The 21969-nt window shown below is 48.6% G+C and overlaps 2 protein-coding genes across 6 annotated transcripts in view; one reads left to right on the top strand and one right to left on the bottom strand.

The window, feature by feature from the left end:
- Positions 1-10003, top strand: part of ACTR8 (actin related protein 8) — a 20140-nt gene extending 10137 nt beyond the window's left edge. For 2 of the 3 annotated variants that reach the window (XM_032868331.1, XM_032868332.1), the window contains exons 8-13: positions 467-620; positions 1336-1431; positions 2114-2254; positions 3185-3449; positions 4174-4337; positions 5171-5529. In XM_032868331.1, coding sequence (XP_032724222.1) covers positions 467-620; positions 1336-1431; positions 2114-2254; positions 3185-3449; positions 4174-4337; positions 5171-5314 — 964 coding nt within the window. In that variant the 3' untranslated portion in view covers positions 5315-5529. Of the gene's footprint in view, positions 1-466; positions 621-1335; positions 1432-2113; positions 2255-3184; positions 3450-4173; positions 4338-5170; positions 5530-6918; positions 7021-9812 lie in introns of those variants that run through there. The other variant, XR_004383918.1, reaches the window with a different exon arrangement.
- Positions 7354-21969, bottom strand: IL17RB (interleukin 17 receptor B). Of its 3 annotated transcripts, none has more exons than XM_032868333.1 (11): positions 21788-21969; positions 19807-19831; positions 18936-19076; positions 16805-16932; positions 16255-16381; positions 14450-14497; positions 12830-12972; positions 12378-12446; positions 11306-11405; positions 10062-10157; positions 7354-8889 (listed from the first exon to the last, which is right to left on the bottom strand). In XM_032868333.1, the coding sequence occupies exons 1-11, from the start codon at positions 21845-21847 to the stop codon at positions 8342-8344; spliced, it is 1485 nt and encodes a 494-aa protein (XP_032724224.1). In that variant the 5' UTR covers positions 21848-21969; the 3' UTR covers positions 7354-8341. The 3 variants fall into 3 exon arrangements, with proteins under 3 accessions (XP_032724224.1, XP_032724225.1, XP_032724226.1); XM_032868335.1 differs by lacking the exon at positions 21788-21969 and adding an exon at positions 21405-21708 and having other exon boundaries at positions 7355-8889; XM_032868334.1 differs by lacking the exon at positions 14450-14497.

Genomic DNA, 21969 nt, shown 5'->3' with positions numbered 1-21969 from the left:
TAGAAATGAGTTGCATTTAGTTGTGAGTATTCTGTTTCTTGGAAACTTTTTTGCAAATAGCATGACTGCTGCTAGATGTCCACCACTGGTCTTTTGCTAGAGTTCCATTTCTACCTCCCATCCATCCATCTTGTCCTTTCATTTTTTTTTTTTTTTAAGATTTTATTTATTTGTTTGACAGATCACAAGTAGGCAGAGAGGCAGGCAGAGAGAGAGGGAAGCAGGCTCCCCTCTGAGCAGAGAACCTGATGTGGGGCTCTATCCCAGGACCCTGAGATCATGACCCAAGCCGAAGGCAGAGGCTCAACCCAGTAAGCCACTCAGGCACCCCCTGTCCCTTCATTTTTATTCCTACTGTAAACATCTTTTGAGATTTGTCATGTTTCACTGTGCCCGATTGAGTTTTTGAAATGCCCTTCATACCTTGACCAACAGATTACCCACCTGCCTTTTCTTCTAACTCTAGCCTCTGTCTGGCCTATGGGGGGTCTGACGTGTCAAGGTGTTTCTACTGGCTGATGCAGCGAGCCGGGTTCCCTTACCGAGAATGCCAGCTAACAAATAAAATGGATTGTCTTCTTCTGCAGCACCTTAAAGAAACTTTCTGTCATTTAGATCAGGTGAGAGCAAAATCAAAATTGCTGGTTATTTTTGTTTCTGGGAAAATTTTAAGATATTTCAAAGGCAATTAAAAATATAATAGTATTATGCTAACCTTTCAACCTAAGTTGAGAGGGGCTTGAAGTTCTTAAGGAGTGAGAGTGTTTTGGTAAGGTCAGCACTGTTAGGTTGTCTCAGGTTCTGGAAAATACAGCTGGCTTTTCAAAGAAAAAGTATTTAGCAAATTTGTCTCTCTTTAGAAAATGTCAGGTGTAATGAATGTATAGGTACGGACGTGTAATAAAATGGCATCTGTTGAAGCACTTTCTTAGTGTTGTGAACAGTCGACATGTTACCATTGCCATATGTGGACGCCTACCTTCTTATGCTTTCTGTTTCAGGTCTTTTCTTTTCCCTGACACTTTTCAAGCAATGTAATTCTAAATAACAAAATTTTGAGAAACCTAAAACTGGGTATCATTTCCCAGTTACTGAGGGAATTGACTTACTGATTTGGGTCCTTGTTGAAGATGGTAGAAATTTCAGAAACGTTGAAAGGGAAGCAGGGTACTTTTGGACTCTTGTTTTACTAAGTTCCAGTTGTAACGGGGGGATAAAATGGCAGAAAATTGCAGGGCAGCCTTGATAGAGGTAATTCAGATGGTGGAGAGGCTTAATTGTCATTTGAGGAGTTTACATGCACTCTTCACTGACAGCATCTTTTCCTGGAATCAGGACATCTCTGGACTTCAGGATCATGAGTTTCAGATTCGCCATCCAGATTCTCCTGCCCTACTTTACCAGTTTCGATTAGGAGATGAAAAACTCCAGGTAATATGTGGCTCTATATTTTCATGGACAGAAAGAAAGCCAGCCAGGTTCAGTAAGACTGAGAGAAAGTGTGCTTGTCTGAAACCTCATGAGGTCAGAGTGTCGACTGGCTTAGATTGTTCACTAAACCAGCTTTTAAGCCACCAGCAGAATACAGATTAGAATAGTTCCGAGGACCGTTTTTTAATTAGCCACTATATGATTAGTTATTATTTAGAGAGAGGAGTACTGTTCTAAGAAATTATAAAGTAGCTTATTGGGCACTTGGATTACATTTTTTTTTTTTTTAATTTTATTTATTGAGAGAGAAGGAGCAGGGAGAAGGAGAAGCAGACTTCCTACTTAGGGAGCCACATGTGGGGTTCGATCCTGGGACGCCTGAGTCATGACCTGAGCAGAAGGCAGACATTTGAGCCACCCAGGCATCCCAGCACTTGCATTATATTTGCTTTGACATTTCTCTCTGGTGTTATATCACTCACTCAGTTGGATGATTTCTGTAAGTTTTCTGGCCTCTTGTGCAATGAGGAAATAATGCTACTCCCAAAAGCAAGTGCTTATTTAGTCTGCCTTCTAGGATCTGATCTGCCAGTTTTGTTTTGGGAAGAACAGAATTTAATGGATCAGTTTTTTCAGAAGTCAGTGTCCTTGGTTAATCATTTTTTTTTCCTTCCTTGCACAGGCTCCAATGGCTTTGTTTTACCCTGCAACTTTTGGAATTGTTGGACAGAAAATGACAACTTTGCAGCACAGATCCCAGGGAGACCCTGAGGATCCTCATGATGAGCATTACCTGCTAGCCACGCAGAGCAAGCAGGAACAGGTCTGCAGTGATTCCAGTTTGAGAGGGGACAGCCTTGCTGCTGCAGCAGTTTGCCTGTCATTAATGGATCATTGGCAGTCACTGCAAAATGACTGCATGCTAAAGCTAATACTGTTTTTAGAACTGTATATGAAATGAAGTCTAAATTTAAAATCCAGATGACAGATTTCTTCATTCAGCAGATGTTAATTCAATTTTCAGAATATCAGTTCATACATTTAAAAGTTAGTTTAATGAAGATACTTCTTTTTGGTGTATACATTATTTCTTTTTTATTCAGTAGGGCATGTTTTCATGCCTATGAAACTCACCTATTTTAAAAATTATAACCTAAATGGTATGTGGTCTAGGCACAAAGCTGAATTCTTTTGTCCAGAGCTAATGGTCCCAGTAATAGGATGTCTGATGCAGGGGCACAAAAAGCTCTTCCCTGCCAATGAAACAGCAGCTCATGATGGAGAGAGGAGGACTCTAAACCTTTTCTAGTCCTTGTCCCTAAGCATGAGGTGGTTAGATAAGGTCTGAAAATGAGGGTTCCACAGTAGCCACAGGCGCAAGAATCCTACTGAAATACTCCACTTAAAAATTCTGTTCAAGGGGGAAATGCCCATGTGCACTGATGTATCAGTTTTAAAATCCAACGGGTGATAGTAAGGTCGTGAGACTTGCCCTGACTGTTATTGACTACTTTGGAATCGTCAGCACATCCTCCTCTTTTGCACACCGCATTTCAGTACCAGGCGAGCTGGGAGCGGGTCTGGGTGGTTGGCTGTGAACTGGCATGCGTTCCCTTGCACCACAGTGATGCACCTTTGTTTTACGGTGGTGTAAGTAGTGCCTCAAGGAGGGGTGGCGTCTAGCTGGGAAACACCCACGCTGTTCTGTGACAGTCCTACCATCCACTTGATTGTCCTTTTGCTTGATTTAAAGTCTGCCAAAGCTACTGCTGACCGAAAGTCTGCGTCCAAACCCATTGGATTTGAGGGGGATCTTCGTGGCCAGTCTTCTGATCTTCCAGAAAGACTCCATGCCCAGGAGGTGGATTTGGGATCCTCCCAGGGAGACTGTCTGATGGCTGGCAATGAATCTGAGGAGGCTCTCACAGCACTGATGTCCAGGAAGACTGCCATCTCGCTATTTGAAGGGAAAGCCCTGGGCCTGGATAAAGCCATTCTTCACAGCATCGACTGCTGTTGTAAGCATGTTTTGGAAGCTGGTCAGGTGAAGGGGGTCAAGCTAGAGTGTGGTTGTGCAGCATAGCGTATGCATTGAGAAACTGGAGCTCCTGCTTTGTGCTCGCATTGTCTGGTGTTAGGAATCGGTTCCTGGCCTTGTTGGGCATATAGCCTACTAGGGGAGACCGAAGACGTTAAATTGCCCCACACATTGGAAATCACAACTGTAGCAGGGGCTATAAAGTCAAACTAAAGGTACTGGCTTTCAGAGCTTCTGATAGGATTTAGTGAGGGATTTTTATTAGGAGAAAGAAGTGTGGAGGGTGGGAGGCTTGCCAAGGGAAGCCTTCCTTGGGGAAGAGCCACTAGAGAGATCTAGGAGGTGAGTGGGGGTTAGCCTGTCACAGGATGGCATTCCGGGCAGAGGAAGAGGCCTGTGTGGAGGCAGTGTGGCTGGGGGGCAAGGGCCAGGATGGAGCTAGAGAAGCCGTGTATACATGCCACATTGGACGTTGTAGGTCCCTGTGGAGATTTTGGTCCTAATCCTGCAAGTAGCAGGGTGCAGTATGGTAGCAATTTGTTCACATTGGTGTTTTGCAAGATTCTTCTGTCTGCATTGCTGAGGATGGGTTGGAGAGAGATCTTTGAGGAGACTCTTAAACAAGTAAGAGTTGGTGGTGACTTGGCCCAGGGTGGTGGTGGATATGGAGAAAAAGAGTTGAAGGAATATCATTGTCTTTTCAGCATCTGATGATACCAAAAAGAAGATGTACAGTTCCATCCTCGTGGTGGGAGGTGGTTTGATGTTTCATAAAGCTCAAGAATTTCTGCAACATAGAATTCTCAACAAAATGCCACCTTCATTCAGGCGAATTATTGAGAATGTGGATGTGATCACAAGGCCCAAGGTCTGTTGTTCATGGTGCAGTTGAATTATATGTACATAAAACCAGGACTGATTCTTTCTAATTATACTGTTGTATGTGGACAGATAAAATCCTGGGAGCCATGAGCTTGCATCTGGGCAGCTCTTAATTAAGGGTTTGGGCAAGTGGAAAAATTTCAGTAGGTCCCAGATTTGGTGCAAGGAGCTTTGGGCTAGGGGTCTGGAGTCCTGGGTGTCCCTGCTGTGCTCTTCAGACTCGCATGCCTGACTTCCAAAAGCCATGCCTTTGGAAAAGGACTGGGTAGGGCAAGAAGACTGGCTGGTCTCCCGTCAGCCAGAACAACTCCAGTTTTCGCTTTCCTATCAAGGATTTGTTGCTGGTCCTGGACGAGGGCATATTTACAGATCCTTCTGGCTTGAACTATCTCGGAAAGAAACACAGACCCTGGAATTTAGAAAGAGACTGTTGTCTGTATTTCATTATATCCCATGAACAATTCCTGGGGATGTTCTTATTTAATTTTAATCCTGAGGAAGGGGTAATGGGATATATTTATTCCATTCTAACTTTAGAATAATGATTTCCTTATGTATGTTCCTGCATATGGGCGCCTGCTTGTGGAATAACAGTGAATAGTAGCATCTTCAGTAATAAACACTGAAGTTCTCTTATCAGTTGGAACAGAAAGTTGTCTGTAGTTCATTGGTCCTCTATGGATGAGTCTTTAATGCAGGTTGAAAAATCTGGCTTTTTAGGTATTGACTCAGCAGGGTTTTTTTAGCCCCCAAATTCAAGGAAATGATTAAGTATACGTCTTGTCTACTTTTGCTGAAATATCTTCTTCACTTCCCTAGGACATGGATCCCCGGCTGATCGCGTGGAAAGGAGGGGCCGTGCTGGCTTGTTTGGACACCACACAGGAACTGTGGATCTACCAGAGAGAGTGGCAGCGCTTCGGTGTCCGCATGTTACGAGAGCGAGCTGCTTTCGTCTGGTGAAAATGGGCAGGAAGTCACTAGAAGACCAAAAACAGGCCTCCTGGTATAAAAGACTCTTAAAGAATATATATATTTTAATTTATTGACTTAGATGCTTATGTTTCATGGAAAATAAATGAATTTTAACTTTTACGTTGACAACAGGATATTGGTGTGAAATTATAACCTGCTTTTGTAGCCAGGACATTTACCAATAAATATGAACTTAGTTTTCAGTGGTAAATTCTCCTTCCCCTTTCTCAGGGTCGCAGGAGTTCCCTGATGATGTGAAATGTTTTGGCACGCCTTGGTTTAGGTTGACCTCCGTGTCATCAGACAGTCTTACACAGCCACAAAGGGTGGATGTGTGACTTTCTGTCTGGCCGTGCCATTTTCCTCGTGTGTTAACAGCAGGCACACATTGTTTTGACTCGTGTGCTCTTAGAATTCTAAATGGGGAGAGAAAAGGTCCTTTTTTTCTTTTTCTGTTGGATTACAAAAAAGACAGTGACCAGTTGAGCTCTGGATTTCCAGAGGCAAAGATTCAAGGCTGGGCTGGCTGGCTTTGTTACTCGACATGCTTCAGGGTAGGCTTGGGGAAAGAAAACAGTCTGTATCTGACCAAAATAGAACAAACACTGAAAAGGAAAACCCATTTCCTTCCTAAAGCCAAATAGAAACAGTTCAGGTGTAATTGTTCATTTGTGCAGGTAAATAAGGTGACTGCCGTCCGTACCTTACCTTATAAATAAGGTGGCTGCTGCTTACCAACGTAGTCATCAAGCCCCCAATTTTCCTTTTCCTGAAGAACCAAGAGAAAAGTTCTGGAACTCTTTGTGCTCAGTAAGCTCATTTGACCTTCATGTGCGAACCAGCTGAAGCAAAATCTAAGTACAGACAGCTACTAGCGCCCGTGGTCCCGGCCCTGATAAAGCCTTCCGAGCCCCTGGTCAGAGGAAGAGACACCATTGCCTGGAGACAGAAGCCGTCAGTGAGCACAGCCCATGGGCTGAGAGACCTGGGAGCACTGGTGGGATGCCTGATTCCTGCCACTCCCTGCTGGGCATCTGCATCCCCCCTGTGCTCATCCAAACTGGAGATACTGGAGATCACGGGAGTGGAATGGGAGTGGCAGAGAGGGAGGGAGGTTGACAAAAGTAGGGCTGGAAAAGAGATGGAGGTAAGAGTGAAATGTAGAAAGAACAGGATGGCTAGGAGTCTCAGGGCTTGGAGAAACGCTGGTCCTGGGGCCTTAGCATAACGATGAGTTTCCCATGTATGTGATCAGTAGGCGAGGAACGAAGAAGAGTCCATCCCAATAACAAAAGGATTTTACCTTGTGGGTACTATGGAAGATATGTGCCTTCAATCTGAAGATTGTATGCTCTTTATTTTTTTAACTTTTTAACAAAATAAATTTATACAATATTGATTTTGTTTCTGGGCTGTTTCAACACAATTTATTCATGGCTACCTAGTTCCAAAAGCAAAATGTATTTTTGTGGTTTTGTTTTTTTTTTTTTTACATAGTATAATCTATTGTTCTTATAACTGATAGGTGTTGATTCAGAGGAAGTTGGTTTCTGGTCCAAGTTTTGACATAAGCCTTGTCTTTCTGTTACCAGCACTTATAAATGTGAAAACTGGTCATGCAAGTAAGCGATCTTAACCACATTAAACATACTGCCTCAGCCATTACTAAGTGCCTACTTCTGAAGTTGGACATGGTGAGTTTTCACTCAGTGCTTCTTTATTTTGGTTTTTATTTTATCCATAAGACTCTTTAAGGATAGTTTTAACCCTTCACAAATACATACTAACAGGTACCCAAGGAAGCTGATTCACATTCTAGGGCAGATTCAGTATTGTACTGTTTGAGAGAGACAAGCATTCGTAGAAAAAGATACTTTTTTTTTTTTTTTTTAATTTTATTTATTTATTTGACAGATCACAAGTAGGCAGAGAGGCAGGCAGAGAAAGAGGAGGGGAAGCAGGCTCCCTGCTGAGTAGAAAGCCTGATACGTGGCTTGATCCCAGGACCCTGGGATCATGACCTGAGCTGAAGGCAGAGGCTTTAACCCACTGAGCCACCCAGGCGCCCCAAAAAAGATACTTTTAGAGGAAAAAGTTGGAAGATGTAAAATACCATACATATCTAGTTCTGGTAATTTTTTATTTAAGTAAACTATTACAATAACTCATTTATAAAAAGATTACTTCAAGAGGGCTGACTTTGAACAGAGCAGGAATTATTTGTGTTTTGAACATGAGAAGTCGCATAGTAAACAAGAAACTCTGAATTCTTGATAGTAACCTTTAATAGGTAACTTTGGGCAAAAGTAGACATCAGGTCTGCAGGTAATGGGCGTCGGTGTCTACGTTAAAAGTCACCCGTACAAGACTCGACTAGGACCTGTATCTAGTTCAGAGGGAGCAGGTCCTCTGCAAGTCCCGATAATACAAGTGGCTGCACGTATCCTGCGTCATCTGGTCAGCAGAGAGGATTTCGGCTTGTTACTCCCTATTCTGTTTTAAAAATGGCTTTTGGATGTAATAGAAGGTTTTTTACCCATGAACTTACTGAGTGAATGAGCAAAGGCTTTACTTCGGTATTCACCAAGTTTAGAGTGTCCGAGAAATAAGCGGTTCTGGTTACTGTGCAGTGCATGGGCTCTTCTGGACTGGACGGTCGGCTGGAGGGTGTTTATCATCGTGTTGTCAGAACGCTTATAGTTCTGCCTTACAGTTCTCCTTGACTTTTAGGAGTGACGTCGATTTAGCTTTATAAATGTAGGTTCTGTCCTTCAGTTAATGCTACTGTAGTTAGTAGTATTTGTAACAGTGTTTCAGGCATAAACGTTTTGATTAAGCTAAGGCGTATGTATTCATTTAGGAATCCTCCCTGCTCCTGTTGCTAAATACAGCAGGTGTCTGTGACGTCTCCCTGCACATAGCCCACACAGGAAACTTGAGAATCATCTGAGATACTTTCCGCCTTCAACTGGAGGAGTAGGAAGGCTTCAAGGCCCCTCACTTCTCACGGGCGGGCTACAGGGAACAGGCCGTCAGCCTCTTTCCTGCTGACACCTGCTGCTTGACACGGAGTAGTTGTGTACAGAAAGCAGACGCATCCTTCATGAGGTGGTAGCTGGGGCAGACGCTGAGCGCGCTGTATTCGTCTTTGGTATCAGCCTCTCTAAAATATACCACCATGTATTTGTGAAGGGGAGTCTGGCTTCTCAGATCGCCACAGAAGAGGTTAAAGGCCAGGGGAAACAGGTCTTGGGAATTCTCATGGGGGCTGCCGTCACTCCTGCCACAGGTGCCATCGCATCTGGGGCTGACGTCATTGGAAAGGAGGAAGATGACTTTGTCCACTGCTTTCTTCTGAGTGGTAAGCCATTGCACCGGCCCCATCTCTGCTATTTTCTTTTTCTGCCACTCTTCAAGGATAACCTCACTTCTGCAGTGGTTCTGAAGAAACTCAGTGAAGTGACAAACCGTGTGATGGAAACATATTTCACATGGGTAGAGCACAAGAACCTTAATGGGGGGCAGGAGCGTGGTAGTAGGGAAGGGAGCCTTCCTGGTCCTTTCTGTGGGGAGAGAAAGCATTTGTTGTCTGTGAATAGCAAATGGCAGGCTTTCACTCTGGTCTGAACCACCAATAATAAATGATCCCTTGCTAGGGAAGGCTGGCGGAGCATCAGGGACATTGTTCCTGCCAGAGGAAAATGTTCCCAGTGTTCCTTTTAAACATATCACCTGAAACACACTGATGTCTAAACCTTAGAGATGCTTTTAAAAGATGTGTTTTCCAAGTTTCTATACTAAATAGGTCCTCTTCAGCCTTATCTTTTCAAGTAAATTCATTGAGGAGGTTTAGGTTTGAGGTACTTTGTTTTAGGTGGGTGGTTGTAATTGTCCTACCCTTAGTGTCCTATACAAACAAGGCCACTGACCTGTCCTTCACATCATGTTTTGAGTCAGGTCAACTCAGTGATTGGACCATCTTCTATCTGCAGGTGGTAAAGGTGTTTTTTGTAGTTGCATAAGATTAGCCGGTACCCCATTTCAGCTGGAACCGAACTGGAATGCTGTGTGTGCTCTAGAACAGAAACTACCTATGAAAGTATGGTAACTATTAACAGGCCAAACCGTATCCCCTAAATAGTGGTATTCCTAAGGTCAAGGTTCCACATGGTTTTCTTACTTAGGTTAGCAGACTGATCTTGTTCTATCAACAACATCACAAATGACCCAAAGTGTGCATTTATATTTTGTCTCCATGTGGAGGAGAGGAAAAGCAGAGGTTTTCAGTGTATTGGTATAAATACTCTGATTCCTGTATTCAAATCCTTGATATTTTAGAGTTGGCAAGCTCCCTAGAGTATATGAATTCAAGCGAGTGTTGTTCTTAGGCCACGGAAGAATTATTTTTAAAAACTAGGAACTAGCTTTGGAGTACCCATTAGAGGCAAAATGCAATTTGTTATTAGCTATCTTCTGCCCATTGCAGTCCTTGTAGATGCCTCAGTGGTAAAAATGAAACCAGTGGTCGTCACCAGATTGGGAGGTCCCCATCCCTGCTTTGCCTTGGCAGATGTGGCCCTGGCATCGTTACCAGTATTTTTGGAGAGCTCCTTGGCATTACATCAGGGCGACCTGACTCTTGTCCTAACACCAAAATGTGATTGCCTTTAAAAAAAAATTCCAAGTGTTATTTTCTCCTTCGGATTTCTTTAAAGAATGGAATTGTACTACTTACCGCGCCTCCGCATGAGACAGATCCCAGCGGCCAGCACCCATGTGGCCACCAGCAGAGCACAGAGGAGAGGCAGCCAGCCACCCAGCATGCCTCTGCCTGGAGAAAACAAAGTTTATTTACCTTCAGCAAAACAAAACCAAATTTATCTCCTCTTTTGGAAGCTTAAGATTTTCACTCTATACTTTGTAGAAGTTTAGATTCCTATAAAACCAAGGGCCGGTGTAGCTCTAGGGGGTCTGCAGATTGGTGTGTTTTCCCACAGAGTGTGCAGGCCATGCATCAGATTCTCAAAAGGGAGTTTTGAACCCAGGAGTTTAAGAAAGTTCCCCCAAAATCACTTTGGCCTTTTACTCCACATACACGCAGGCATTTTCACCATGGTAACGAGTTCTCATTTGGTTTTTTTGTTCTTTGATGAATTGATGTTGTTGTGGGCATGATTACTTAATACATAGTATGTGTGGATGCCGTTTTTAAAGGCTGTTTTGTAGGACAAACCTGGGGGGTAGTACCACCCCCACAGGCTTGTGGGTCAGGTAAGCTCAGGAACTCCTAGGCACGGTGCCCACACCGAAGTCAGGATTGTCAGGCACCTGGGTTGTCAGTTCGTGCGGCTGAGTTTCTAAGAATACCACTTTCTAACTTTTGACTCCACCCGGCGTCAAAAAAAGCTAGTTCTGGGAACATTTTTATAATTTGCCTGTCTGTGGCGAGACAACTGACACCTCTGAATGCAGAGAGACATTTTGCCAAACTACTGCTGTCAGGCATCAGTGAGGCGTGTCTTTTGGGGCTCATAGTCCTCATTTGTCATCCAAATGTTGGCTGTGTGACCACACCACGCTACTGTCACAGGTAGGCCAAGGCCACTGAGGCTGGTCAGAAAATCACAGTGCCATGAAAGTTCCCTTCTCCTCCGCACTCGGTCCTCTAACACCGCTGACTTTCCGGCCCGTCCATGTAGCATTCCGCACATCCATTTTGTGCTGTTTATCCCCCCCTTCCTGTGTGTACCCTGTTTCGTAAAGGATCCTGCAGTGAATTCACACACCAAGCCTTCATTCTCAGTCTGGGGCAGCTTTGACCTCTGGCCCTGCACCCCAGCCCTGTGTGCGCGGCGGGACTCCCTCACCCTCCTGTGGGGCAGGTGCACGCCCTGGTACACAGTGAATGGGGCGCCACTGGTGGGGCCCCTCGGGCCCTGAACCTCTCTGGCAACCCTGCAGAAAAGGCTGGGCACTTACGACTATCCCAGGGGAAGGACGCGCCTGCTGGCGGGCAGAGCACAACTATTCCTTTGCGTCTGATGCAGTCATTGGCACAAGTGTGGAAGTACGGAGTCAGCTGAGGGAAACACAAGAGGCTCAGGAAGTTCTCGTCATGCTTCAGAGCAAAACCTCAGCCCGATACCTGTTCCCACCAAAATTCCTTCTCTTCCAGTTTGAATGGGACTCCCACCCCGGCATGGTAATGAGGTATTTTTCCCTTGGGCACACTTTCATAACAAAGCTCTAACACCCAAACTAGGGACCCAAGACTGAACACCTTCCAACTCCTGAATTGTGAACCTAATCTTTGTATGTGTTGCCACCATGCTGGTTTCCTTATCTAAAAGGGTTGGTCACATCCTAATACATACGCAAATACTTCCTCTAAAAAAAACCCAGAGCAGCAGAGCTCCTAGTGACAGACAATTCCCCGGGGACTGGAAAAGTCTAGTTCCCTGGAAAAAGGGCGCCGTCATAATATGCTGACAGGAACCTGCTCCCTCCGGTGCGTCTGAGAACTGCCTTTATGTTCCAGGGAATGAGAAACAAAAGCTCCTTCGATCTTGGGCGTGGCTGTGTCCCACTATGACCCTCCATGTCCCCACATCATAAACTTGGAGCTGAAAGAGACCCAAGAGCATCTGCTGGTCCAACTTCCTGTTCCCAGCAGAGTCAAAGGTGGCGGCTGCCCTTCAAAGTTCCTACACTGATTGTAGCCCAAACCCTCTGCTTTCCAATCCTTTGTTGCTTCATTTTGCAATTGGGACAATTAAATGGTACTCCTGTCTCAGAATGACTCAGAGGCTCAGTGACTAAAAACGGAAAGTCAACAGCCAGGAATAAAAGCAAAAGGGACCGTGACCTTGAGGTCAGCTCTGGCCCGGCCCTCACTTCTGTAGCACCCGAGGCAGGGAACCCCGCGGAGGTCCTCAGTGCCAGGCAGGAGGGAGCTCATGGAAGCCGCTGGAAGCAGCAATGTACAGCAGCCCGGCTCCGTGTGTCCAGCTCCCTCCCCCACTTCGCCCCACAACACCTCGTTAAGCCTTACCTGGACCACAGCACCTTCACTTTCCCCGGTCACTGAGATCACCACCGAAGTGCGACTTGGGGGTGTGTTCTGGTGCAGGTGACATGAGACAAAATCGAGAATCATCGTGAAGCATATGAATGAGGACAGCAAACAGCCAGTGAGGGAACTGCTCTTCCCAAACTCTCAGTTCACTAGACCATGTGAACAAGCATCCACTTCCTACTTAGGAAATGTCTACTTTTGTTGGCTTTAGATTCTTGGGGCCATTTCCAGGGATGTTCCCCGGGACTCGTTTCTCTAACAATCTAAAGAGCCCAGCACGTTTGGACAACGGACAGTCCTGTCCGCGCTCGGTTGGCATTGAGAGCCTGTCCGGGGCATCGTAGAGTTTCTACATTTTTCGTCACCAAGGTGAGGAAGGTTGGAGGTCGAGGACGGGGGTTGTGTTAGGAAATGTAGGGAATAAGTACCTCCAGCACGTTAGAAAACCCAATTACAATGTTATTTTGGATGAGAGCCATGTATTTGTTTCCAAGGGGGCTGGTTGTAAAATTCACTTCTACTGCTGTCCCGTTCTTCTTGCAAGCGGTGATGTTGGGATCCCACAGACTTCCTGAGTCAAGAGAGAACCACAGGGATGGAGTTGCAAAGTGTCGCTCATTGACGTCCCCCAAAGGGCTTGACAAAAATCTAAGTTCTCAGGCGTACTTGCAGCCGAGAGATACGGGCTTGACTGCGCAGTGTACTTTGTACTGATCCTTGCTCCCAGAACCTCAAAGTACCTGCTGCCCATGAAAGTTCAGGGGCCCCATGTCACTGCTTTGCATAAGATAGCTTCCCTGGGCCAGGGGTGGTGGGAGCCACAGATTCGGTTCTACTACTCACTTCTATTCTCAACATCCATTTTGAGTCAAGGGTAGGGTCAGCATTTTCTCCTTTCCAGGATGGGGAGGAGGAGCCACAGGCCACAAGACAGGGCTAAGATTATAGAGCAAGTGAATTCAGGATCAGAACTGCAGCTACTAGAACATTCTGGGTTCATCAGACCATTCTGCTGGCTTTACTGAATGTGAAGAATTAAGGAAATGCCTCCTCGCTTAGCAGGTACTTGGACAGGCCTGCTCTGTGGGAAAAAGTCACTTGATTGTTGTGACTTGCAAATCAGCACCAGGTTCATTTCCAGGAACATGAGAGATGATAGCATGGATTGTTTCCCCTACCTGGGAGAGCATTTCGGGTCTTAGCTCAGAACTGTCTTTAGGAGTGGGGGCTCTAGGACTGACTGCAGGTCCTCAGAGCTCCTCACACTCACCGTGCCCCCCACAGTCCAGATCTCTCCCGGTGGGGGGACAGAGCAGAGGCACAAAGCTCCAAGCCGCCTTGCGCCGAGGAGGCCGCATGGGGCTCAGTCTGACAGGGTGCACGGGGATGCCTTGTGGGGTTGGGGTACCTAAAAGATAGGGATGGATCCCTCATATCCCACCAGCCTCATTAGCACCCCAAGACCCTATTTCCCAGAAATTTACACACGCCCTTGTAAGATCCTTGGGAATGAGACACTCGGGACTGATTATCCTGAAGGGACTTACTCCAAAATTCAAAGGGTAGTGGCAGATTCTAATAGCCTAGCATGTGAGAGGGGAACCCCGGTGATGACACAGGTCGAGAATACGCTTCTGGGTCATGACTTGAGCTAACACGCCCACCTTGAATGTTTGCTAATCCAAGCAGAAGGCTCCCAGGCACCCCCGTGGCCAGAGGTCAGTGGTGTTGCTGTCTGAGAAGGGGCAAGGACTCAGGGATTCCCCCCCAACGAGGAGGGCCTTCCACCAGCACCACCAGCAGTGCAGTTGGGACAGAAATTATCATTCCACCAAGGTGATGGGTGTTCTCCTACGACCGCCACTCACTGCCTACATCTACTCAGAGTCGGCCCTTCTCTGGACAGGCTGGATTCAGTGGGCTCAGTGCCGGCCGGGGGTCAGACCGCTCTGGGCAACTCTAGGCCTCAGTTTCTTCGTGGAAGATGGACTGAGCTGTGTGGGCTCCAGTTTCTTCTAGTAACAAAGGCAAATGCTGTATTTACTTACCTGCCTCGACGCACTTTTTTTTGTATTTCATTATGCGACTTAGGCAGCCTGGAGATTTGAATGAAAGTTTTGTTTTAGAAAAAGGTATCTCTGCCCCACTTCCTTGCCAACAAGTACACACAACACAGGCTTGCCACGCTTGCTACGAACGGCCAGAACGTTCAAGATGCGAGGTTCAGAGAGCGAATTTAAATGGGACGCTCAGATTTGACTGTTAAGCAGATCACCCACAAAGTGACAGCCAGAGTCTGATTTTAAAACAATCTTTATCAGAATAGTACCTGTGAGCCCCAGGAGAAGACTCAACCCTTTGAAACCGAGGCTTGATAATGTATGTAAATACTGCCCCTTCCAGGAGGTGGAGCTTAACCCACATGCCACACCCACACCCCAGAGCCGGGCAGATTGAGTCACTTGTCTCCAGAAACTGGAGTAGAGAAATGGAAAGTCAGTAGATGTCAATGGAGATGGCTGGCAGATAGCAGCGATGTTGTGGTGATGTCACCCACCCCTGCTAGGAGGCAGTGGGAAGGACACTCCACGTCTGCACGGTCTCCAAAAACGCACATCCCCAGGCTCATCAGCAGATGAACATCAGACAGACCCAGACAGGGGACATTCTGTAGGATGCCTGGCCACCCATCCAGATTGTCAAGGTCACGAGGACTTAAGACTCGAAGCCTGTCACAACCAGAGGAGACAGGAGATGCAAGGACTAAATGTGACTGGAGCAGAAAGCAGGCATTCACAGAAAAGCAGGTGACATCCCAATAAAGTCTGGAGTTTAGTTAATGGAAGTGTACCCCTGTGTGTTTCTTAGTTTTGACACATGTAATCATAGTAACGTGACAGGTTGCGATGCGGGACACGGGGTGAGAGCCCTGTGGGAATGCTTTGGACATCTACACAACTCTTGGTACGATCTCTGCAAACTTATTCCAAAATCAAACATTTCTATTTTTTAAAATGAGGTTTGGTCTCATCGAGAAATCTGGAACACCCTGGGCCTCAAGCTCAAAGAACAGCAAGGAATTGGGAATTGCCCCCTTTGGCTTAGATGCTTCACCAGGGACAGAGGACAGGACAGGAGGACAGAAGAGGTGACCCAGCCTAGGTGAGGGTGACATGGGGACTGCTGTAGCCAGGCACTGTGCTGGACCCTCCCCACATGACACGTGATCCTCTGTCCCGCTCATGGCAGCCCCGCGTGTGACACTGCAGGTGTGACACTCAAGGGCTGCTTGTGGGCTGTGGAGTAGCGGAGATGACCCAGTGTTCAGCTCGGTGCTGCCCTGCCTCTCGCTGACAGCCCAGGGTCCTCTGGAGGCTGAGACCCAGCTGCTCCTCAGACACCGCAGCCTGAACAGACTTTGTGCAGGAAACATTTTGCATCGATGTTAAGAGCAGGGAAAGTCGTTGACTGAGAATGACTGGCGTGGGAACTCCAGCATCACTTGGGCCGTGTGTGTGTGACCCAGGGCGAATTTCGGAAGCTCTCCAGGTCTTTATCTGTGCAGTGGGGCTCTCCCCACCTCGGGGTTGTTGGAACCTTCGGTGAGAGGCTGCATGTCAAGCACTCAGCACAGGTCCGACACAGGAATGGGCTGTCCCCTACGTCTGAGCTGACTTACTCCTCTCTCCCGCTCTGTGAGGGAGGCACGGTTACTGTGTGTTACTACATCACAGATGAGGAAACCAGACTCGGCGGGGCCAAAGGCTTTGTCCAAGGCCCCCCAGCCTCTCTGAACCAAACCACACGCCCCGTGGCAGTCATCCCAGCCAGACAGAGGGGTGAGGGGGCTTACCTGGTGAGGTGAAGTTCACAGACATGGAGGGGGGGTCTTCATTCATATTGGCATTGGGGATATTGTGGGCCCCGATGAAGTAGACGGTGTTCGGCTCTACAGGGAAGCCTGTGTAGGAAAATGTCCACTGAAAGGCAAAGCAAAGAGCCCCTGAATTTCTGAAACACCGCCTTTCGTGTGCTGCCCTTCTCATTTATAATTGCCTGTCCTTAACCTACTGCTGACACTGAGGTCTCCAGCATGAGAGGTCTGCTACGGGAACATAGCCCGCACGGTTTGCCACGGTTAAGTCGCAGAATCAGAGAAGTGTAAGCTTTTAGAGCCGGGATAGAATTTAAGTTCAGCTCCCCTCACTTTGCTGGTGGGGAAACTGAGGCCCGGAGATGCTGACTTGCCCAAGGCATACAGGCCGGAAGTGGCCAGGCAGCCAGCTCCAGGCTCCAAGCGGTGGCCGCTCAGCAGCCTGGGTGTCCAGCAGGTCACCGCCTCCCGCCAAGTGACGGGGCCAGCTGAAAGGACGGTTAGCCGGGGCCTCACTCCGCATGCTCACCCTGCCGCCGGTCGGTGGGGTCTGAGTCTGGAAAGCTTCCGTGTAATTGCATCTCACGCAGCTATAGGACCGCGCGCTGCTCTTGCCTGTCACGCAGATCTTGGTGGCCTTCAGGAAGCGAATGCTGGCTGTAGGGAAAAGCAAGAGGGCCGTTGTTGATCGAGCACCTACTCCACGGCCAGCCGGATGCTAGAACACCTCACCACCCATCTCAGTTCACACAACAGTCCCGGAAAGCAGGCGCCCCGGTGCTCGTGTAACAGAGGAGGTGCGTGAGGCGTGGGGGATTTCAGGGAGCCCTGCCCAAGCTTACAGAGCTCCTCAGTGGCAGACGTGGACTCAGCTCTCAAGACCACGTTCTTGGAGTGTCTGGGTGGCTCAGTGGGTTAAGCATCTGCCTTCAGCTCAGGTCATGATCTCAGGGTCCTGGGATCGAGTCCTGCATTTGGCTCTCTGCTCAGCGGGGAGTCTCCTCCCCCCACCCCCCGCCTGCCTCTCTGCCTACTTGTGATCTGTGTCAAATAAATAAAATCTTTAAAAAAAGACCACACTCTTTTCTCCTCACAGGGAAGCCCCAATCTCACAGGGTCCTGCCAAGGGGACTCCAGCTCTGCACTACTGTGGGTGTCTGTCAGGGAGAACAGGCCCCCCCCCCCAGAGCATGCCAGTTCTGAGCACCCCTGCTCTCCCCCATTCCCTGCCTGTCTAAGGCTCACTACTCCTTCAGGGCCCAGCTCCCCAGGAACAGCAGCTAACAAATGCTGGTGCCCACTCTGTGCGAGGCATGGGCCCCTGCCCTCCTGCCCCTCCTGAGGGCCCTCTCCTGCTCGCCCTGGCCCTGTCCCACTCAGATGGAGCACAGCCCCTTTCCAGGTGCCCGGGACAAGGAGCCCATGCCCCTGTGCCCCTGTGGCTGAGCGTGCCGCCCCCAGCCCCCTGAGAGCCCTCCCGCGTGGTGACAGTAGCCGCCTCCCCTGTTTGTGCCAGGCCCTCCTGGATGCCTGACACAGTGGACTTTAACAGAATCAAGCCGGTGGAAACCAGGGTAATGGGCTTTAGGTCCCCAGGGTTGGTTCATGGGAGGAGCTCACAAGCTGCCTTGGGGCAATGCCAGAACCTTCACGATGCTATGTGGGAAACGGAAAAGTAATGAACCTGAGCCAGCACTTGCCCTAAACTCAGGGTGATCATCTCAGCACTTACTCTGTTTTCCTCCATGAAGTAAAAGGACGTACAGGAGAGAACACAGATCAGAAGTAGACCCCGTGGTGAGTGATCACCCTCGGGCAGTCAGCACCGAGGCCGAGAAACAGCCTAGGAGTGACCTTCATGCTTCCTGCCAGCCGCTCCCTAGCCAAGAGTCACCACGGCCGTGACTTCTAGCCGCCCGGGTTTGCATTCAGATGTGCTCGTGGACTCCTGGGTCTGGCTCCTCCGGTCCATGAGATTCACCTGGGCTGGGTTTAGCTACAGGTCATTGACGCTCATCGCTGCCCTGGATTGGTTTTGTAATTCTACGGTCGGCAGGCCTCTGATGCGACCCAGTCTGGGACTGTTATTAGAATAATGCTGCCAGGAATCCTCTAGAACAGTAGTCCCCCCTTGTCTGCAGGGCACATGTTCCAAGACCCGCAGTGGAGGCCTGAAGCCGTGGGAAGTCCCGAACTCTAATATATACTCCGTGTTTTCCTCCACATACATACCTCTGCTAAAGTTTATAAACCCAGCGCAGCAAGAGTGAGCATCAATAACAATAGAACCGTTCTAACAACAGAGGTAACAAGTTCCGTGAATGTGGTCTCTCTGAAACAGTCCGATTGTACTGTGCTTGCCCGTCTGCGTGAGGAGGTGAGGGAGGTGAACGGCAGACACCCGCTGACACAGCGTTCGGCCCTTGTGGACCCGCGGAAGGTAGGTCAGAAGGAGGCTCATCGCTTCCAGACTCCGGCTGGCCCCACGTTTAGCCACGGAAAGCAAAACCACGGATGAGGGGAGACCACGGTAGGAGGCGTTGGGTGCGCTTTTGTCTGTATTGTTGGGTTTCTGCCAGGAGTGGGATTACTGGGCTGCACAGTCTGTACGTCTCTGCTCTACTGGACGCTTCAGGCTTTATTGCTTGGTACCAACTTACCATCAGCCCGGAGTCTCCAGCTGACGTTCATCGAGATGGAATAGTTGTCCATTGCCACGCCGCTTGTAACAGGCTCCACTCGGAGGTCCCCCAAGTCTCCTGGGGTCAGAGTGTGTTGGACCATCCACTCTGGAGACGGTCCTGGGAAGAGGCAAAACTGCTTGGGACACTTCTCCTGGCCCTGTCCAGTGCCATCTCATCTCAGCGACCCACCCTGACCCGTCCTACGGTCATGATTCATCTCTTCCTGCTGCTAAGGCAGGCCAGGCCTGACCTTTCTTAGCGCTTGCCTGATTTACGGCGGAGATTTCAGACTCCAGCCCACAGGGCACTCGGGACCGCTCCACGGGCCTGTCCTATGAATCTGACCTGCTCGTTAGGTCGGTCCTGCCTTCGGAGCTCCTCAGCCTGCACTCCAGCCAGCTGGCCCACACCTGCCCTTCCTACCTCCTAATCCCCACTGATACCATCTCTCCTCCAGCTCATCCTTTCCATCCATATTTCTTGGGCAAGACCCCACCCACCCTTCAAATACCACCATCTCAAACACTCCTTCTCTGAAACACTGGCTTCCTGTTCTCAACTGTAAGTGACCGCCCTATCACAGCATTTGATCTCCCAGAAGTGGCCCGCTTCCTTCCCACCCTAGATGGTGAATGCTGCTGCCTGTGCCCCTCTTATTGGCCAGGGAGCCAGCCCATATGAAACCCTGGGAGCTCTGCCTTGCCAGGGAGACACTTCGCCCACATCAGCTAACGAAGCAATGTTTCACTCTGGTCTCCAATGACCCATTGCCTGGACTTGGACCCCCTAAAAGTCCAACGGCTCTGTCAGTGTAAAACCCCAAATACCCATTCCCTAGCACACCTACCGGGCTCAGAGCCACACTGAATCGTCTGCAAGAGAGAAAGAAAATGTCATGTTGAATGCTAGCAAACCCTAAGCCTTCATTTGCCAAATTAGACAAAACACCATCTTTTTCCTTTTCTTTTTTTAAGATTTTATTTATTTGACAGAGAGAGAGCACAAGCGGGGGAGCAGCAGGCAGAGGCAGAGGGAGAAGCAGGCTCCCCACTGAGCAGAGAGCCAGTGCAGGACTTGATCCCAGGACTCTGGGATCATGACCTGAGCCGAGGCAGACACTTAACCAACTGAGCCACCCAGGGGAGCCCTAAAACCATCTTTTTTCTTAAAATGCATATATAAGTGGCAAACTTTTGGAGAAAAGCTGGGGTGATTCCACTTCAGTTTGGGGGAGACTGAGCTGGCTAAGCTTTGTAGGCTACGATGAACCTGACATTAGCTATTACGTACTTGATCTTCAAGTCTGCTCATCCCCTCACTTAAAAACTAGAGGTGGGTCTCCGCCCCTCTCTGTGCTCACCCCACTTCCCCTGCTATAAGCAGGGGTGACTCTGGACTATCATGAAGACCCCTTCACACTCTGCTGTTCAACTGCAGATTTTAAGGACCATCTAGAGTATTTATTGATTCTCCCCAGGTTAAGAACCAAGCTGTGCGAAGAAGATAAACAGAAGCAAGCCATAAATGCAGGCCATGGTGCCTTCCCAGAGCCTTTAAAATAGTCCTCCTCTGATACCAACTCAGCTGTGACTGTGATTTCATCCTGTTATCTTTTTAAAAGATAAAAGAGCTTTTAAAAAATAAGTATGTATCATTAGTGTCCAAGAAAGGCCAGTACTACATGCCTTGGAGGTAATGGCTCACGTCTTTTTAAGCAAAAAATAAATTTAAAAAAATTAATAATAATAATAATAATAATAATAATAATAATTAGTACTTTCATTTTGGAATAAAATGCTGGACCTAAAATAGTTAACTTTCAGGCAGCAGCAAGTTCCAATAACAAGACCCTATAGGCTAAAAGGCTACCGATTTGCTGATACCTCCCAGCCTGAACATTTCCAAAATCTTGTATGAAAGAAGGCAAGGCTTTTGATGGTTTGAGTAATCTGGGTTTGTTAGTCCCTCATCTTTGTCTTTTTACAGCTGAACTCCACATAATATCAGATTTTTTTTTTTTTAAACAAGCCACTATAGCGGGAGCTGAGTTCTAGTCAAAGGGCTGGAGAGACGAATTTTGGAAGAAGCAAAGCAACAAGGATAGTAGGGGGAGACATCAGGTAACATGAATGCGGCTTATCTTTCCATAACCATCAAGTTACCACCAGCTTTTATGCGCTATGCTATGCTAAGAAGGCAGAGATATAGGTTCAAACGCTCTTTGGAAGATTTTCCTTCATTGGTAACCCAGAAGATTCCCTCAATCCTTCAGGGCACTGGGGAAGAAAGGAAACCCGGCCAGAGTCTGAGAGCTCCCCAGCTCCAGGGTTATATTACCCCAGCGGGCATCAACATGGCAAAAAGGGCAAGTGGTGATGGAGATACGGTTCTTGTGCCCGAAGCTGGGCAGCCCTCAAGACTGCGAACAGTAACAATGTTGAGCACCTACTACGTGCCACACTCTTTGCGGCCGTCTTGCACGCCCTGTCGCTGTTCCTCACTAGATCCGAGTGAGCTGGGTATGACTCTTCCCTTTATAGACGAGGACACGGAGCCTCGGGGAGCATGAATGACTGAGTCCAGAACGCTGGCTGGCATTTGAGTCCGGGTCCATCTGACGACGCCACTAGCTCCAGCAGCCTAAAGCCCAGGGCGGCCTGGCCGGGACCGTCGGGCCGCCCCAGGGGGTGCGGACGTGCCCCTTCCAGGCGGCCCTCCGTGAACCAGCTTGAGTTGGGGTGCGCGGGGGAGGGCGGGGGGCATCGGACGCCGTCGGGGTCCGGGCTGGAGGGACCGAACGCAGGAAAGGGGCGCGGGCGGAGGCTTACCGGCTCCGGGGACGCCGCTCCCCAGCACAGCATGGCCAGGCTCAGCAGCACTAGCGACATCGCGAAGCCCCGGCCAGCCTCCAGGCGGCCGCGCTCTTATCTTGGCGCCCCAGGCCACCCCTCGGGGGCCCCGCCTCCCACAGCGCCGCCCCGGCCCGACGCTCTGGGGCGAGGGCGGACCC

Source organism: Lontra canadensis, unplaced genomic scaffold, assembly GCF_010015895.1.
Source record: "Lontra canadensis isolate GAN:19392208 unplaced genomic scaffold, GSC_riverotter_1.0 scaffold35, whole genome shotgun sequence".
NCBI classification, from domain to species: domain Eukaryota; kingdom Metazoa; phylum Chordata; class Mammalia; order Carnivora; family Mustelidae; genus Lontra; species Lontra canadensis.
The sequence above is the reverse complement of the archived record's forward strand: the minus strand, read 5'-3'. Positions and strand labels throughout refer to the sequence as shown.

Bases quoted from the DNA above. Each gene is read 5' to 3' on its own strand.
- IL17RB (XM_032868333.1), bottom strand. From the start codon at position 21,847: ATGTCGCTAGTGCTGCTGAGCCTGGCCATGCTGTGCTGGGGAGCGGCG. The intron at 11,406-12,377 runs GTAAGGCTTAAC...TGTTTCCCTCAG, and splicing joins GTGAAGGTGCTGTGGTCCAG to CTGACTCCGTACTTCCACAC. The intron at 8,890-10,061 runs GTAAGTAGTACA...CTCTCCCCACAG, and splicing joins CTGTCTCATGCGGAGGCGCG to AAAGGACCAGGAAGGCTCCC.